This window comes from Microcaecilia unicolor, chromosome 4 (genome assembly GCF_901765095.1).
Source record: "Microcaecilia unicolor chromosome 4, aMicUni1.1, whole genome shotgun sequence".
NCBI lineage: Eukaryota > Metazoa > Chordata > Amphibia > Gymnophiona > Siphonopidae > Microcaecilia > Microcaecilia unicolor.
In genome coordinates, this window is record NC_044034.1 from 366,462,895 (window position 1) to 366,483,028 (window position 20,134).

The window sequence follows — 20,134 nt, forward strand, 5'->3', positions numbered from 1 at the left end:
GTCTTGTCTGTCTGTATTTTGAGATTGTAAGCTCTATTGAGCAGGGACTGTCTCTCTGTGGCAGGTGTTCAGCGCTGCGTGCGTCTGGTAGCGCTATACAAATGCTAATAATAATAAAATGAGGCTCAAAGCGATAGATTCAGAAACATCAGAAAATATTTATTTTTGGAGAAGGTGAAAACAAAATGTATGGAGCAGCCTTCCTAGGGATCTGTGGCACCCTGCATTGTTCAAATATCACCTGTTTGAACCACATGGGGCCTATGTGCTTCAAACCGATGTCTGAACCTTGCAGAACTCAACAGCTACAAAGCCTCATCATTCAAAGACGTTCAATCATGGGGTGGCAGTATGGAGGAGATGCCTGCAACTGAAACAGCTGGAGCTCTAGCCAGCCTGGGTTAGAGATGCTGGGCCTTTGGGACCAAGGGCGTTAGATTTGTGAGGAGGGAGAATGAGGACAAGGGAATGGTGGAAAGGAAGGGAAGAATGAGGACAGTGATTGGGAGAGAAAATATCGTTTGGGGGGGGGGTATAATGGATTAAATTACTATTTTTGTTATTAAAGGCAATGCATTAATTTTGCCATTAGCATGTGGCCATTAAAACAGATTACCATTTGAGCCCTGACCGCTGCCATTATGTAAGCAGTAAGGGTTCACGCACTAAGCATGTGCTGAACGGTTAATGCATGGAAATGTAGCTGTGCTAACAAATTAAAAACAGAATACGCCCACCCTCCACCTGCAGTAAGCACCTGTTAATGCTTACTGCACCTTTATATAAGGGCTTGTCAGATTGGGCAGGCAATTAGATACACTGGAAACTTGTTAACTGGTTGGGTATCAATGGGGTTGCATTACATAGGGTCATGGAACTGAATATGGTGACCTTTCGGGTTTTAAACTAAATCAGAAACTACGTCCAGGGAAGAGGCACAAAGATTGGGCTGGCAGGGGCCTTTCCCATTTCCCTAGAAAAACAAAATGACACCAACACCAGAACCCTAATGAATTTCATAAACCAATGGAACTTTTAAAACAGCACAAGACACCTCTGCTCACACTAAAGGACACCTATTAGACATACTAGCTCACAGATTCTCAGCAAATAACTATCACATATTAGAAATCAGTGGCTTCTTAAGGACCAGATCTTACATTGTAAAGATTTATAACAAGGTATCAGCCTCTTGGATCTCTGAGTGTGGGGTACCACAGGGTTCTCCAATATCACCAATACTATTCAATGTAATGGTGTAATGGGCTTTCATTCATATATGCAGATGACGTCACGATCCACATAACGTTTCACAACAGCATCACAGAGGTACAGAACAAAATTCAAAAAGGCCTGAACCTCATGGAAAACTGGGCAACAACCTTCAAACTCAAGACAAAAAAACAATTTCCTGGTCCTATTCAGCCCACACAACTCCACATCCTACCAAAATTGCACAATCAATCATCAAACATACCAAATCGAAACACAACTAAAAATATTAGGTATATTCTCAACAAACATCTATCACCGGACAGTCAAATATCAGCAGTAACATCAAAATGCGTCAAAACACTTTGGAAACTGAGAAGAATACAAGACTACTTTCCTAGACAATCATTCCGGCTAATGATAAACTTGACAATACTATCACAACTAGACTACCTGTAATGCAGCATACGTTGGATGCAAGGAAAACACACTAAAATTGTTGCAAACCATCCAAACACGGCAGCAAGACTGATATTCAATAAGTTGAAATACAAACGAGCAACTCCACTGCTCGAAACACTACACTGGGTTCCAATCAAGGGCAAAACTACTCTTAAGTACATACGTACTGCCATAGTGGACAGACCGAAGATCCATCAAGCCCAGATCACGAGTACCTGGCAAGATCCCAAAGCAGTACAATACATTTTATGCTGCTTATCCTAAAAAATAAGCAGTGAATTTTCCTCAAGTCCATTTTAATAATGGCTTATGGACTTTTCTTTAGGAAGCTATCCAAACCTTTTTTAAATCTCCCTAACTGCTTTTAATATATTCTCTGGCAACGATTCCAGAGTTTAATTACACATTGAATTAATATTTTCTCTGATTAATTTTTACTACATTGTAGCTTCATTGTGTGTCCCCTTACCTAGTCCTAGTATTTTTGGAAACAGTAAACAATCGATTCACGTCTACCCATTCCATTCATTATTTTATAGACCTCTATCATATCTCAGCCATCTCTTCTCCAAGCTGAAGAGCCCTAGCCGCTTTAGCCTTTCCTAATAGGGAAGTCATCCCATCCCCTTTATCATTTTCATCTCCCTTCTCTGTACCTTTTCCAAATCCACCATATCTTTTTTGAGATGCAGTGACCAGAACTGCACACAGTATTCGAGGTGCGGTCGCACCATGAAGTGATACAAAGGCATTATAATGTCCTAATTTTGTTTTCCATTCCTTTCCTAATACCTAACATTCTATTTGCTTTCTTAGCCGCCGCTGCACACTGAGCAGAGGGTTTAAACATATCATCAACGATGATGTCTAGATCCCTTTCCTGGTTGGTGACTCCTAATATGGAACCTTGCATTACGTAGCTCTAGTTCGGGTTCCTCTTTCCCACATGCATCACTTTGCACTTGCTCACATTAAATGTTATCTGCCATTTGGACGCCCAGTCTCTCAGGTTCTCTTGTAATTTTTCACAATCCTCTTGCGATTTAAGAACTTTGAATAACTTTGTGTTGTCAACAAATTTAACTACATCTCTAATTAATTTATAAATATGTTAAAAAGCAACAGTCCCAGAACAGACCCCTGGGGAACACCACTATTCTACCCTTCTCCATTGAGCATACTGACCATTTAACCCTACTCTCTGTTTTATTTATCATATTTGTACCTGCACTTTCCCACTAAAAGCAGGCTCAATGCGGCTTACATAGTAATAGGTAACACAGAATTTTGTTATGTAAAGTAGGAAATTAAGTAAACATAATAGAAGGATGGATGGTAGAATGGATGGATGGGTAGGTAGGTAGGGAGACAGGTGATAGAGAGAGGAGGGTAAGGTGGGAAATAATTCTGGGTCAATGTCGTTTTCTCTTCAGTATATGTAAGGTAGATGGGTTCATGAGATTAATCTGGGTCTTTTGGGTAGGCTTGTTTGAATAGATGGGTTTTTAGTGCTTTTCTGAATGGTAGGTGGTCATGGATTGCTCGGATAGGTCTAGGGAGAGCGTTCCATAGACGGCTGCCCAGGAAGGAGAAATTGGATCCATAATAAGTTTTGTACTTGAGACCTTTACAGCTGGGGTAGTGCAGGTTGAGGTACTTTCGTGAGGATACAGTTTTTAATCCACAATAGGACACTACTCCTTTTTTTTTTTTAAATATTTATTAAGGTACAGGACATTGACATTCAATACAGTACAAGCCGCTTCCTTCCAACTCCAAGTGAGGACTACAAATATACATTACTAGCAGTTGAGCCCGTAAAAACGGGCTGGTATTGGGGTTTTCCTTCCTCCCTCCCCGCGAGGTCGCCACCGCTACCGTTCCCCTCCCCCCGGAGTCGCCGCCGCCGCCGCCATCCCTCCACCCGGCCCGGGCCCTCTCTCTCTCCGCTACTAAACTTACACATCCATTCGCCGGAACGCAGCACGCACATCAGCTGAGCTGCCATCGGCCTTCCTTCTCTGCCTGTGTCCCGCCCTCCTGTGACGTAACGTCAGCTAGGGCGGGACACAGGCAGGGAAGGAAGGCCGATGGCAGCTCAGCTGATGTGCGTGCTGCGTTCCGGCGAATGGATGTGTAAGTTTAGTAGCGGAGAGAGGGCCCGAGGGGGGTGTGTGTGTGTGGGGGGGGGTAATGGTAGCGGTGACCTCGGTGGGCGGGTGCGGTATCAACCTCGGCGGCGCAGTTTCCCTCTCTGTCCCGCGCTCGTCATCACGTATTGACGCGGGGGCGGGACAGAGAGGGAAGTCTCTACTGCGCATTTGCGAGTGAGTCGGTCACTCGCCGTTTATAGTTTGATAGTCTGTACTGCATAATGATAAAACATCATGACCAAATACATAAACAGTCTTGAATACCTTCCACAAGTGCCCAGTTAACAATACATATGTCCTCCTATCCCACGACTCTCCAATTTCCTCTGGAGTCTTCCATGAGGTACTTTGTCAAATGCCCTTTGAAAATCCAGATACACAAGATCGTCAGCAGTTTTCTGTATTGTTTGATCCTGAATAAAAACCGTTAAAACGTAAATAGTGTCAGGGAACAAGGGAGGGTGTGATATGGTTGTAAGAGAAGGGGGATGAGAAGTGGTATGAAAGACAGGATTGGGAGAGGTATAAGGCTTCCCAAGGGTATGACACCCCCAGGGGCAACAGACCCCCATCTAGGTGTCCAGCAGCTCCCCTATTACCAGGTGCCCGGTATCATTCATTTCCTCCCCCTCCCCACAAAAGGCATCCACCATTGCCCCTTTCCTACCTGGAGCTGCACCTGCTGTTGCTGCTGCCACTGCTCTCCACCAGGCCAGCCCTTACGCAAAAGGCGAGCAGCTAGGGCCTTGAGCAGATATATATAAGTACATAAGTAATGCCACACTGGGAAAAGACCAAGGGTCCATCGAGCCCAGCATCCTGTCCACGACAGCGGCCAATCCAGGCCAAGGGCACCTGGTGAGCTTCCCAAACGTACAAACATTCTATACATGTTATTCCTGGAATTTTGGATTTTCCCAAGTCCGTTAGTAGCGGTTTATGGACTTGTCCTTTAGGAAACGTTCAACCCCTTTTTAAACTCTGCTAAGCTAACCGCCTTCACCACTTTCTCCGGCAATGAATTCCAGAGTTTAATTACGCGTTGGGTGAAGAAACATTTTCTCCGATTTGTTTTAAATTTACTACACTGTAGTTTCATCGCATGCCCCCTAGTCCTAGTATTTTTGGAAAGCGTGAACAGACGCTTCACATCCACCTGTTCCACTCCACTCATTATTTATATACCTCTATCAGTCTCCCCTCAGCCGTCTCTTCTCCAAGCTGTATAGCCCTAGCCTCCTTAGTCTTTCTTCATAGGGAAGTCGTCCCATCCCCGCTATCATTTTAGTCGCCCTTCGCTGCACCTTTTCCAATTCTACTATATCTTTCTTGAGATGCGGCGACCAGAATTGAACATTCAGAATATGCACATTCAGGGTCCTGTAGGGCAATTTGATGATTAGCTAATAATGGCTCTGGTTAGTTTGTCACTTGTCTCATCTGTTTGGAGTATGATTTTGCCCTTATGTGGTCCCAAACAAAAATATGGTTCTTAAGAAGGTTTGCTGACAATAGAAGGGAAGAATTCCTCATTTGGAAATATTACATTTTATTGATAATATAAAAAAAATACCTATATTGGTATGCAGTGCTTTTTTTTTTGTAGAAAAAAGGTGCCGGTTACTCATTGGGTGGGGTCACCTCATATGACTCCCCCCATATTATAGCCACACCCACATTAGCCACACCCCTTATACCAGCCATGCCGCATATAAACAAACATCATTGAAATATTATACTAGTATTATACTAGTATACCAACCAGCACGAAGGGAAGGGAGACGTCGGCAGTGCTTTCATGACGCTGCTGCGACCAGAGGTAAAAGATTTAAAGGCCCCAGGGCGCAGAGTTGAGGTAAGGGAAGGGCAGAGAGGCATGGATGGGAGGGCAGAGAGGCATGGATGGGAGGGCAGGGCCCAGGGAGAGGACAAATTGCTGGAAATCGAGGGGAGGGGAAGAGGATTGCTGGCTATGGATGGAGGAGGGAAGGGCAAGAGACAAGGATGGACTGGATGGGAGGGCAGGCCCAGGGAGAGGACAAATTGCTGGAAATGGAGGGGAGAGAGAGGATTGCTGCTATGGATGGAGGAGGAAGGGCAGAGAGGGACAAGGATGGACATGGATGGGAGGGCAGAGCCCAGGGAGAGGATAAATTGCTGAAAATGGAGGGGAGGGGAGAGAGGATTGCTGGCTATGGATGGAGGAGGCAGGGCAAAGAGAGACAAGGATGGACATGGATGGGAGGACGAGCCCAGGGAGAGAGGAGAAATTGCTGGAAATGGATATAGAGCAAGAAATGAAGAAGAAAGGAAGAAAGTAAAGAAATAAATGGAAAGGAAGCCCTGGAAACGGAGTTAAGAGGACAGATAGCAGCAGAATCAGAATGATCGGAAAAAGAGAGTCACCAGACAACAAAGGTAGAAAAAATCATTTTATTTCATTTTAGCGTTTCGAATATGTCCACTTTGAGAATTTACATCTGCTATCTTATTTTGCAATGTATAGCAAGTTTCTAAGAATATTGCTGACAATTCCTTTCAGTGTGGCAAGTGTGAGCGATCATTTTCACGGGGGGGGGGGGGGGGGGGGGGGTGCCACAGACCCTAGGCATGGCCCTGTGGATGGCTTCCTAAAGGAAAAGTCCATAAACCATTATTAAAATGGACTTGTGGAAAATCCACTGCTTATTTCTGGGATAAGTAACATAAAATGTATTGTACTGTTCTGGTATTTTGCCATGTATTTGACCTGGATTGGCCACTGTTGGAAACAGGATGCTGGGCTTGATGGACCTTCGGTCTGTCCCAGTATGGTAACACTTATGTACTTGGGATTCTGAATGAAATGTTGCTACTCTTTTGGGTTTCTGCCAGGTACTTGCGACCTGGATGGTCACTGTTGGAAACAGGATGCTGGGCTTGATGGACATTTGGTCTGTCCCAGTATGGCAATACTTATGTACTTATGTCTCAGAATCTTGTACTCTTCTGTCCGACTCCTCCATGCACAGTAATACTTTTGAGGTGTCCTAAATTTGGCTGCTTAGCTATGCCAGCACCTGCATAACCCTAGGTTCCTCTCTAACACCCTCCCGTACCGCCCCTGCTCCTTGTTTTAGTAGGGCGGTCAGAAGTGATATTCAGCGACACTGAAAATCTGGGGGGGGGGGGGGTAGATGGGTGAGAGAAGAAAAAGGTCAGTAAAAAAAAAAAAGGGGGGGAGGAGGAGAAGTAAAGTCTAAAGGGCCCTTTTACAAAGGTGAGACAAAACGTGGCCTTAGCATGCCCTTACTTGGGTCTTTCCCGCAGTTTAAGGCTGCATTTTGCCATGGCCGATTTTCTATTTTTGGTATTAATGGCCACATGCTTATGCCTAATCAGTGTGCAGCAATGTGGCTGCACTAACCGACTAGTGTGGACAGGCCCCCCCCCCCCCCCGGCCAAAAAATACCAAGAATGAGCAATGATTTTGATGCTTTTTCTGGATACAAAGTTACCATATTTTACACATAAAAAACTCCAGACCGCCCAAAATACAGCAGCCAGTGATATTCAGCAAAACACACTTCGAAAGTGCCAAACCCCTCCGAGAAAAGTTGTGTTGGCTCCCAATCAAAGAACGGATCATCTTCAAAATCTGCACCTTAGTCCACAAAATCATGTACGGCGTAGTCCCAGGATACAAGACAGACCTTATAGACTTACCAATAAGAAACAAAGTCAGATCGTCAAGATCCTACCTAAACCTACACTACCCAAATTGCAAAGGACAGAAATACAAAACACCTTACGCAGCCGGCTTCTCCTACATAAGCGCACAACTATGGAATGGGCTCCCAAAAGCTGAGAAAACAATCCATGACCACTTGAACTTCAGGAAATCACTAAAAACCAACCTCTTCAAAAAGGCTTTACCCCAACGACCCCACGTAACCCTCTTCATCTACCAACACAGCATGACTATGATCGAACAAGACATCACGCAATCTTCATCCATTCGACCCTCCACTTATACCTCATACGATCACTATACAACTTTGTATTTGTTATCCACCGACTGGCAAACGCCTTTGACGGTACTATGTAAGCCACATTGAGCCTGCAAATAGGTGGGAAAATGTGGGGTACAAATGCACAAATAAATACGAGTGCAAATTGTGTGTGTGTGTAAAAATGAACTGGTATATGTGCCCACGCATATAACACACACTACACCAGTTTATTTTTCTAAGATGCGCTAGTTGGCCATACACATCTGTTTAAGGGCTTTTTCTTTTAGGTTCTTGCAGGTATTACTACAAAAAAAAAAAAAACATTCTAAAAACAAAATGTGCCAATTTTGCAATTTATGTGACATATTTCCTGATATATATATTTTTTTCTGTATTTATAATTTCAGTTGTTTTGATTAGTGTTAGTATTATATGTTTTAATATTTCGTAGACTCCTGACGCAGGCGCTTTTTCGACGAAACACGGCAGCTGCATCGAGTCATTTGAATGTTCCTCAATAAAGGTTTTGAAATCTACACGTCTCCCTTGTGGTTGGATAGAGCCAACTTGTGTCCTACCCCCGTCTCCTTGACCTAATTTTGCAATTAACACATCTTAGTAAAATGCACTTGTATAGTGTACCCATGCATAGAATGCACAGGAGGTCTGTGCACGATTTATATATATGCGTAAAAAGATAGTAATTGGACTAAATCTGAGCTAATGCGTGTTCATTGTATCCTATTATCTTTCTAACAGCAAACTAAAGGATTAAAATATCTTGGGATCCAGTTATTCTTAGATATTGCCGACACCAGATCTTTGAATGAGAAGCATGCGATTCAACTGGTTGCAGATCTTTGTTCATGTTGGTCCCTGCTAAACTTAAGCTGGTGGGGCAGGCCAGAGACTATCAAAAGTATTTTTGCTCCTGTTCTGATGTATATGTGTATGCTTCCTCCTAGGTTTTATAAAACTACTAGGAATAAATGCCCGTTTCTGAGGGCAATGAACGGGCGCTAGCAAGGGGGCCCCGTCCCATCCGAGCTACTTGCCTTGTTCGGTGTTCGCGTCGCTGTGTGTGGGTAGGGTTTTTGTTTTTTTTTTGTTTGCTGCGCCTCCGTGGCCGTGCCTGTTTTGGGCGTCAAGTGTTATAGCTCCGTCCTCGACGTCATGACGTTTTGACGCGAGGCGGTGCAGACACTCCAGGGCACAACCGGATATCTCGGGCGCCTCAACTTCCGTGGAGGCTTCAGAACTTTGGGGTTGCCTTTTATATAGAGAGATAAAGATCGACCTGTATACCCATTTGGTTGCTTCTGGAACCCCAAGTTAAATTTGTCAGGGTTATATTGTGGGCAGGCCGTTTTGGCAGTGGCTGTTAGGGTCAGGAGCTATTAAGTCAGAAACTTTTTTGTTTGGGGCTATTTTGACCGGGTACCCTTTAAATCATGTCATAAAGTGGACTGCTTAATTAATATTTTTGTTCTGGGTTCAAAATGAAGGGCAAGGAGCAGGAACACAGAAGACAAACCCTATTAGGAATGAGTGTAGAAGACCCTGACCAATTTGCAGAAGACTGCTGGTGAGCAGCTAGCTAAACTAAGTTAGACAAAGAGATGGGCTGAATGGGAGGTCCGGAGAAAGGCAGAGTAGTTCTTCTCCATAAAAGCAGAAGTTAAGAAGAGTGTTAGGAACTACATGCTAGTTAGCCCGACCTCTGTAGTAAGTAAATTAAAATGCTTCTTAAACAAAGGTTTTTGGAATCAAATGGATTGCAAGACCCAAGGCAGTATGGTTTTTACTAGAGGTAGTCTCGTCTAGATGACTCTGATTAATTTCTTTTACCTCCTGGAATGCACAGTGATCCCACAGCAAGCAGCACTTCCAATTTGTCATTTGACTGGAGAATTGTGCAAGCCGTGGATCTGATGCCTGGGCTACCACAGCTGTAGGGGAGAAATGTGCTCTGCAGTAATGGAGCAATGGCCAGAGTCCCATTACTGCCCACCATTTTAGCTTCACTGATCTTGCTTCACACCGGTGGGATTTCCTCTCCATGCCTGGCGAAATTTGTCCATACAGCAAGCAACTGAAGGCTGGCATATTTATAAATATGTTAAATAGAATTGGTCCCAGTACAATCCCTGCAGCACCTCCACTATTCACCCTCCTCCACCAAGAAAAATGGCCATTTAACCCTACCCTTTGTTTTCTGTCCAGTAAACTTATAATCCACAAAACATTGCCTCCTATCCCGTGTCTTTTGAATTTTCTCAAGAGTCCTTAAGAGGAACTTTGTCTACAACTGGCTCACCATTACCCACATGTTTATTCACGCCTTCAAAGAAATTAAGCAAAATTGGTGAGGAAAAATTTCCCTTGCTGACTGTTCCATTAAACCATGTTTTGTCTCTGTGTCCGGTAATTGTAATCTTTATAATAGTTTCCTCTGTTTTCCCTGGCACTGAAATCAGGCTTATAGGTCTGTAATTTCCCAATTCAGCCCTGGAACCCATTAAAAAAAAATGGGGTGCAGAGGTTTGTTTGTTTCTCTGACTCATCAGCACGGACTACCATTTGTGGCAGTGGTATCTCTCCCACATCTTCCTTGATGAAAACCAAAACAGAGAATTTATGTAATCTCTCCACTATGGGCCTTGTCTTATCTTGTATGTATCTTTACCCTTCAGACCATCTAGCAGTTCAACTGATTCTTTAACTGGCCTACTGCTTCTAACAAGTGGAGGAGTAGCCTAGTGGTTAGTGCAGTGGACTTTGATCCTGGGGAACTGAGTTCCATTCCCACTGCAGCTCCTTGTGACTGTGGGCAAGTCACTTAACCCTCATTGCTCTGGTACAAAATAAGTACCTGAATATATGTAAACCGCTTTGAATATAGTTGCAAACCTCAGAAAGGCAGTATATCAAGTCCCATGTACTACTACTATTTGACATTTTATAGAGCGCTACTAGAGTTACGCAGTGCTGTACAATAAACAAAGAATGACGGTCCCTGCTCCAAAGGAGCTTACAATCTAGAGGACAAGACGGACAAGCAGAGCAGACAAGCAATAATTGGAGTAGACAATCAATAGTTGAACAGTCCTAGGTTACTAGGTACAATGTAGGTTCCGAAAGGTTTCCCTTAATATACCTAAAATTTATACAGTACACATTTCATTTTCAGAGTCTCTTTGCCTTCCTTATCAGCCTGGCTTGCATTTGACTTGCCATTCTTTATGCTGTTTTCCTGTTATTTTCAGTCAGATCCTCTTCTGTTTTCTGAAGGATATGCCCTCTCCCCACACAGCTGAAAATCAAAGTTACCTGTAACTGGGATTCTCCAAAGTCAGTAGGGGAATACATGCACACTCCAGGTGAAACCACTGATGAAACCCATGCACCTGGAGCACTTACATTATTCTGAGCATATGTGGGGGTTATTGCAGTGCCTTGGCCTGCTCCCTCCCCCTCAGTCTATAACATAGCTAAAGATAGTTGCATTCTTTTTAGGGACTGGAGAGTGTGACCTAATGTTTGAAGATGGGTGGAGGACAGCAAATCTGTAGCAGGCAACAAGGTTGTGTCCAAAGGCCGCATCTTGAGCTCACGTGAGGTTTGCAAATGAGGTTGCTTTTGCCCAAAGTTGATATGGGCCAGTGTGAGTTGCAGGAGGGAGGTTTGAAAAAGTACAACACTGTAGCGCAGTCCAGAATCCAATTAGGGTTTGCTTGGAAGTGGAACTGCCTGCATTTCTTGGTTTGAAAGTGACAAAAAGCTGGGAAGATTTTCCGATATCTTTGATGCAATGAAGGTAGTAAAGCATAGTTTATCTGCAACCTAAGGTATGTAAAGAAAATTCTGCCAGAGTCAGGAGGAAAAAATGTAGATAGAACCATACATTAATTTAGATAGAACTCCGATACTGCTTATGGAAGTACTCTGTTGTTGTCATGTCTGTGGCCGTGACCACCCTCAGACCTACCTTGTTCCTGGGGGTCAGCTTCCTAGCTGGCTCCTGTTTCTTCTGTCTGTCCTTTCTGAGCTAGCTCTGGCTGCATCCAGCAGCATGACACTTCACTATACTGCTCCTGTGGGTGTTGCCTGGGTTAGCTCTCTCTCTCTGTGTGCTGGCTGCTTCCAGCATGACTCTAATTGCTTCACTACACTGCACCTGGGTGTGGGAAGCCTCTTTGTGTTTCACTGTGCTTTCTGCCTGCTCTGTGGTTTGTGCCTGAGCAGCCTCCATAGTTACTTAGAGATTGCTGCAGCTGTGCCTCTGGTGTTGAAGGGCTTTATTAAGCACTTAGAGACTGCAGCCTTTGCATCATATAAGGTCCCTGGTATGCTAGAGTGCTCTGTGCACTGCTACATTGTCCAGTTCTGTGTGATTGTCTAGTGTTGACTAGTTAGCTTGGGCACAGCCTTGCTTGGTAGCCTGTGTACAGCTTACTAGTTCTTCTGTGTTTGCTCTGTGTGAGTTGCTAGTGTTTGCCTAGTTAGCTTGGGCACTGCTCTGCTTGTTAACTTGTGTACAGCTTCTAGGTCTCCTGAGTTTAGCCTCTGGTTTTCCCCGGTGGGGTTTCCTTGGTTTCTGGAGCTTCAGCCCTAGTCTTGTCCTTTGCCAGTTCTCCTTGTTACTGGAGCTCCAGCCCTAGTCTTGCTATTGGTTCTGACCCTTGCCTGTACCTATCTACTGCTCTGCTAGCCACCTGCCCAGAGACTCCTGCTTTGAACCTGACCACGCCTGTCTCTGCCTATTGCCTATACTCAGTTATTCTCTGCCAGCCACCTGTCTCGGACTTTTGGCTAGGGTTACCATCTGGCTCCAGAAAAAGGAGGACGGATTGAGCCAGCCGGGTTTTACTTCCATTGCTTTCAATGGAAGTAAAACCCGGCTGGCTCAATCCGTCCTCCTTTTCTGGAAGTAAAACCCGGCTGGCTCAATCCGTCCTCCTTTTTCTGGAGCCAGATGGTAACCCTACTTTTGCCAGAACCCGGACATTCCCTGCCTGCCTGTCTCACGTTAGCCTAGGTACCTGGGAGCACTGCTGGATCCTGACTACGGTTGTTCCTGTTGCTGGTTCCAGTTCTGGTTTTCCTGTAAGCCCTACCGGCTGCTCGAACCTGAGGGCTCAACCCTCGGGGAAAGGCAGCTTAGGTGAAGCCTACTCCAGTGAGGTTCTGGTCCGGTGCATTCCAGTTCAGAGTGTTCCAGTGCAGGACTCCTGTCCGGGGTTCCAGTCCAGCCTTGTCTCTTCTCTGCTCCGAAGGTGATCTTGCCTGCCACTGCTGCTCCTTGGCCGTGGTCCAAGGACTCACGTACCCAGGGTTCCCGGGGAAGAAGCCTGACAGAATGCCAAGGTCCTCGAGAACACGACAGTTGTGGAAGAATTGAATATGTGGAAGATAATGAACTAGTGCTTGAATTCACTAATTTTAAGTTATCAGAAAGTTATTAGCATTTGTATAGCGCTACCAGATGCACACAGCACTGAACACCTGACACAGAGAGACAGTCCCTGCTCAATAGAGCTTACAATCAGTAGTATATCTGTTCTTGATTTGACAGCTATTATACTGTGGGGCTCTCGGTAATAAAAAAGCTATCTAAAAAATAAAAGATATATACCTAGGCTACTTTTGATTGTATTTTCAACCTTACTCAAAATCACTGGCATAGCCACAAGTGGGCAAGGGCCACCCACTTTGGGTTTGGGCCTATCCAGCAGCAGTGCACATCATTGGTATTGCTGGTGGGGATTTCTCCATGCCACACCCAGTGGAGTAGCCAAGGGTGGGCCTGGGTGGGTAGCAGCACACCTATGATGTGGCTGGCAGGGATCCCCAAGCCCCACCAGCTGAAAACTCCCAACAGCTGTCCCTCCTGCGTACCTTGTAAACAGCAGCGAGAAGCAACTGATACATACTGCTCGCAACGGACCCACAGCCTTCTCTCATGTATTTCCACCTATGTGGAAACAGGAAGTTGCATCAAGGAAGGCTGTGGGGCCAACATGAGAAGTGTGTATTAGTTGCTTCTCACTGCCAGTGAAAATCTATTTAAAAGGTATGCGGGGGAGGGGGGATGTTTGAGAGACCATATGGCATGCAAGCGAGAGAGAGCGAGAGAGACCAAATCACTTGTAGGACAGGGCAGAGTTCTTCTGCCCACCCATCTTGGGCGTCTGGCTACGGCCCTGGCCACACCAGCTGATATCCTCTACCACTGCCCTCAGGTCATCTAAGCAGCAGTCCCCATGCATGCTTGATTTGTGTACCCCAGTTAAGGTGGCTCCCATCTTTCCTACAATGTTGCCCAGCTCCTAACAAATCTAAATCCCTTCTCTGTGTAACATTATGTCATTCACACATTTATGAAGCTCAGTCTGCTTCTTGGGTTCTGTGCATGAAACTGGGAGCACTTGTGAAAATGTTGCCATGGAAGTTTGATTTCATTCCTTTTAGAAGCCAATGTAAATAGCAAGAATGGGCGTAATAAGATCAAATTTCTTGCTTCCAGTAATTAAACAAGCAGCAAAGTTTTGTATTTGAAGAGGCTTAAGTACCTTTTGGCAGGCCCTCATATATAGAATTACAAAAGCTTACAGATTTAAGAATGAGCTATTGAACCATGCTCCAAAATCAGTAGTATGAACTAGGGCTTGACTATGAGCTTTTAAAGGTCAAACCAGACTTTTCCTGCTTTGTTCTACAAGTATATTTTGCTAGCTGTATTGTGTAAATTCATGGGATCATAATTCCTATGTTTATCTCATGCTTTCTTTCCATCGGAAGCCCAGCTAGACTACATCCTGATCTGCACCCATTGCTTCTCGGCTGTCAGAACATCTGAGATTGGTCTGGGGGAAAATTTCAGATCACTCTCTGATTTTGGATCCTTTTATCAGCAAACTCACTTGTGGCGGTTCCCCTCCTATCTTTTTCAGGACCCTGACTTTAAGGGCAAGGGGGTACTTCTTGTCAACATCCCTTTCAGGTTGTTCTAGCAGTTGCTCCAAAGAAAGCCTGACACGCAGGCTCCTGGGAGGCTGCAGGAAAAACCATGATCCACCTTGCCAGCCACTAGTACCTGCACCAGTTCCAAGGAAAAATGTTTTCCAAACATTTGGACATTTTCCTGTCCATGTGTGTAGCTGTGGAAACTGAATAGGCAAAAGCTCTGTGTGAGACCCCAGCCTGATCAGCAGGGGTCACATCTGGCCTGGGTTGATTACTTTATTTTTTGTCTATTAGATTGTAAGCTCTTTGAGCAGGGACTGTCTTTCTTCTATGTCTGTGCAGTGCTGCGTACGCCTTGTAGCGCTATAGAAATGCTAAATAGTAGTAGTAGAAGTAGTACTCATCCATCTACCCCCCTAGGGAACATTTTTTTGGCTACTCAAGTTACTCTAAATTCTCAAGCGGGTCCAACGTCTTTGCTACATAGGAACTACAAGTTTCACAGATTTGGAAACAAGCCTATGCTTTTGGTTCAAGTCGCCAAGGTTTGGCAAAAAAGGCATCAAAATGAAAGCAAGTGATGGGACAACTCATGTTCCTATTACTGAGATAGTAGAGGTATAGCGGGACTATTTTCAGAGGCCCTAGAATTCTTTAACAGCCCTCTCCAGGCTAAGGAGCTCTTCAGCAGGCAATTAATGTGGTGGGTTACTGGGGCTGAGTTTCCTTGATAAGCTAATGAGGCCTTGGAGACCTTGCTATTGAAACTGGGCAAGGCTAGTGATGCTGTCAGATTGCAAAAAACTTTCCAGCCCAATCTGTGGCCAAAAGGAGCCCAAAGTTAATATTCCTGAGGAATCGTGCATATTCATTAAAAATCGTGCATATTCATGAGAAAATCATGTATATTCATGAGGAACTCGAGAATATATGTATATACTTTTCAAATTACATTTTTGAGTGGATTAATTTAAGTAAGAACTTAGCTTAAGTATCAAGAAGATCCTGACAGGAAATGCTGAGGCAACAGGAACAGGATGCCGACTGAGGCAGGAACAGAGCACCTGAAAAAAAAAAAAAAATAGAAGCAGAGCACCTGTAAACACAAGCCGCAATGCTGACTGAGGCAGGCCCAGGAACAGAATACACACTGAGGCAGGCCCAGGAACAGAGTACACACTGAGGCCTGCCCCAATCTTCCTGTTCCTGGAACTGCCCTGATGTTCCTGCTGATGGCCAGGAATAGGAACAGAAACAGTAGCAGGAACACAAAGGCAGGCCCAGAGGGACAGGAACAGGACCATCACTGTCCATCACCAAGGCAGGAACAGGCACAGGAACACTGAAACTGAAAGTAGGATGGAACAGTTAGAACTACACTGAAAACAGATGAAAATGGAACTGTCTCACCCAATGGTCAGTCAGGCTACCCACACCCACCCCCTCCAAGCACAGTACTCACCGGGCTCTTACAGCCTGGAAACTCCGCTGCAGGAAGGTGCACAATCGTCATCGTCGGGTATCAATATTGGGTCATCCTCCTCCCCCTCATCTGCATTCCGTTTTCGTTAGCTGCTACCGTGACAGGACAATGCCCTTTTGTGCATGTCCTGGTCTACTACTTGCACGTTAAACTGGCTAGAACCAGTTTAAAAACCACGTTGCTGGCTCGTTAACTTTAGTGCATCTAGCCCTACGTTCTATATTGGCCAAAAATGGTATGTTATAGAAGCTATCCATAAATCTTCTGATGTAACAAAATAATTAAAAAAAAAAAAGGAGAAAAAGCCTCACATTATAAGGGAACACTCAACAGTGTCGTGTGTCATATGATCCGTTGATTAAAAATATAGACGGTTCATTCGTTTAAGTATATTGAGCAGTAGCCATACTTTAGAAATAATGAAAGGAGGAAGGAGGTTTTTGCCCATGATGATTTAAGGGACCTTCCTAATGCTGGTTTACCAACGACGGAGTGTTCCCTTATCATGTGAGGCTTTTTCTCCTCCTTTTTATAAATTATTTTGTTACATCAGAAGATTTATGGATATTATATAGAGCTATATGAGGTATCATTTGTTGAAAAATATCCCATAGAGCTATTTTTTGGAGATTTAGATTTAGTTATAGAAGCTCCAGGACTAAGACAAGCAAGTTAAATTATGGAGGATTCACTCACCAAAGAGACTAGCAATGGGGGAAAAAAATAGTTAGTAACATAGTAGATGACGGCAGAAAAAGACCTGCAGGGTCCATCCAGTCTGCCCAAGAAGAAACTAATGTGGTACTTTTTGTGTATACCTTACCTTGATTTGTATCTGCCATTTTCACAGCATGTAATGTCTCCCTGTCTCTCACCCACTCAGCTCTCACCAAACCCACCCCTAATCAAAAATAAAATAAAGTTAGTCCAATAAAAGGGAAATGATGAAAGCAACCAGGCGTTTCATTTACACTGGGTTTAGCCAGTCTAAATGTGTGTGGCCAATGTGGCTTTCAGCCAGGAAGGCCTACTCCCTCCTGCCTCTGTGCCCACCGGGTGAATTGTGTGTGTGTGTGTGGGGGGGGTATGCTGGACCATTGGCGCTTTAGTTGCGGGGGGGGGGGGGCACGACGACTAATCATCATTACTATACATATACATACAAGAGCTGAACCAGGCACATTCAGACCCCTTTACCAACCAATGCTCAAAACTAATAATTTGCATGCTGTTAGTGTGGAGCATTGGTCTAATTCCGACGGTGTTTTTCGAGTTCTGTGCATTGGGCTCCGCTGGGAGCTAAAGTGTAGCTTAATCTTTACAGCAGCAGGCTCAGAGGCAAGGAAGCCAAGGCTCCAAGCTAAATTTGCAGACCGTGATAGATCAGCTTTCTGGAGCTGCATCTACTACTACTACTACTACTTAGCATTTCTATAGCGCTGCCAGGGTTACGCAGCGCTGTACAAGTTTAAACATGGGGAAGGACAGTCCCTGCTCAAGAGAGCTTACAATCTAAAGGTAAAAACTATGTAGTCAGTGTAGGTATCATGAATGGGGAAGGTGGTTAGGCGCCAGGGGCGTATCTGCGTGGGGCCACAGGGGCCTGGGCCCCCGCAGATTTCGCCCTGGACCCCCCTACCACAGACCCTCTCCACCTCCCCCTCCCTCCCGCCCGCCACCAACCTGTCGCCGATCTTTGCTGGCGGGGGACCCCAAGCCCCCGCCAGCCGAAGTCCTCTCGTCCGTGCAGGATGCAAGTTTCAACGCTTCCTGTTCTTCTGAGTCTGACGTCCTGCACGTACAACGTGCAGAACGTCAGACTCAGAATTTGGAATTCAGTCTGACGTCCTGCGCGTTGTACGTGCAGGACGTCAGACTCAGAAGACCAGGAAGCGTTGAAACTTGCAGCGGCGCAGCCTGCATGGAAGAGAGGACCTCGGCTGGCGGGGGGTTGGGGTCCCCCGCCAGAAAAGGTAAGTGACAGCAGCGGGGGAGGGTGTCATTGGTGGCGAGGGGGGGTCCGGAAATGGCGGGGGGGGGGGGATCGGTAGTGCCGGGGGGGGGGGGGCTAAAATGTGCCCCCTCCCTCTGGCTCTGGCCCCCCCTACCGCCCGAGTCCAGATACGCCCCTGTTAGGCGCCAAAAGCAAGGGAGAAGAGATGGGCTTTGAGTAAGGACTTAAAGATGGGCAGGGAGGGCGCATGACGTATGGGCTCGGGAAGTCGGTTCCAGGTATAAGGTGATGTGAGGCAGAAAGGGCGGAGTCTAGAGTTAGCGGTGGTAGAGAAGGGTACAGATAGTAGTGATTTGTCCTGAGAGCGGAGGTTACGGGTAGGAACGTACGGGGAGAGGAGGGTAGAGAGGTAAAGGGGGGCTGCAGATTGAGTGCACTTGAAGGTCAATAGGAGAAGCTTGAACTGTATACGGTAGCGGATCGGGAGCCAGTGAAGCGACTTGAGGAGAGGGGTGATATGAGAGTATCGGTTCACACGGTAGATGAGACCTGCGGCGGAATTTTGGACAGATTGAAGGGGGATCTATCTATCTCTAATAGCGGTCTGACGTTGAAAGCACAGTGACCACCCCCCCCCCCTATCAAGATTAGAAAGTCAACAGAGCCACGCTGAACCTGCTGCAGAAATCGCCTTGATCACATGGGTGACTGACGTCTTCTCCGCCCCCTACCAATCACGTGTCTGTGCGCTACACCAATCAGCTTTCCGCATCTCGGTCAGCTTTTCCGCTTCAGCAGTTGCTGGGCAACCGCTACCCACGCGCTGCCGCCACCGCCGAAGCGAAGCGCCCGGGACTCCTCAGTCAAGACGGAGCGGCCGGGCAGGAGCTATGGAGCAGATGGACCTGGCCGGGGTCAGGGTCTCGCCCCCGGTCCTGCACTTCGATGACGCGGAGGTGGGCTCCATGTACCGACAGAACTTCACCGTCAAGAACACGAGCAACTACGGTAGGAAGATTGCCATTTTCGGGCCCCCTTGCAAGCAGGTGAGTAACGGGGTCAGGAGGACCCAGCTTTCCTCAGTGCCTAAAATTAAAATAATAATAAAAAAAATGCCCTCTCAATAGCCCCTCTTCATTGAAAGGTCGTCCGTCCGGTCTCCTCTCAGGTACTTCCGTTGGTGCCGATGCCTCCACCAGCCTGTTTGCCGCCCTAACTGAAAAGCAGCTACGAAGGACGGTCCAGGGCTTTATATAGCTGCGGCCGCCTGACGTGTCCAGCAGTATTATGGCGTCACCGGTATTGTGATGTCATCTGCGACGTCATCATCGGGCTCCTGCTGCCCCTGGATGTAGCGCAGCTGACTACCTTTCTTGGAAGAGGTGGCTTAGTTGGATTCTTTAGCTATATGTTTTCACAGTCTTTCAGTTCAAAATTGTTGTTGCTGTCGAGTAGTAATAGCGCTGCCTGACAATCTAATGGTTCTTCTGATCTGCTCCTAGAACAGGTAGGGTGTCTGCACCTTCAATAGCCCAGTGGACTTTGATCCTGGGGAACTGGGTGGTTTGATTCCCACTGCAGCTCCTTGTGACTCTGAGCAAGTCACTTAACCCTCCATTGCCCCTGGTACAAAATAAGTACCTGAATATATGTAAACCGCTTTCAATGTAGTAGTTTCAAAAACCTCAGAAAGGCTATATATCAAGTCCCCCCTTTTTTTTTGTTGTTACATTTGTACCCCGCGCTTTCCCACTCATGGCAGGCTCAATGCGGCTTACATGGGGCAATGGAGGGTTAAGTGACTTGCCCAGAGTCACAAGGAGCTGCCTGTGCCTGAAGTGGGAATCCAACTCAGTTCCTCAGGACCAAAGTCCACCACCCTAACCACTAGGCCACTCCTCCACTCCATCTT

At 45.9% G+C, this 20,134-nt stretch overlaps 1 protein-coding gene across 1 annotated transcript in view; it reads left to right on the top strand.

The window, feature by feature from the left end:
• The first annotated feature begins 19,112 nt into the window (after positions 1-19,112).
• The window catches only part of CFAP47 (cilia and flagella associated protein 47), a 1,083,264-nt gene continuing 1,082,242 nt past the window's right edge, over positions 19,113-20,134 (top strand). Inside the window, 1 exon segment of the mRNA XM_030202357.1 lies at positions 19,113-19,268. Within this exon segment, the coding sequence (XP_030058217.1) occupies positions 19,113-19,268 (156 nt within the window).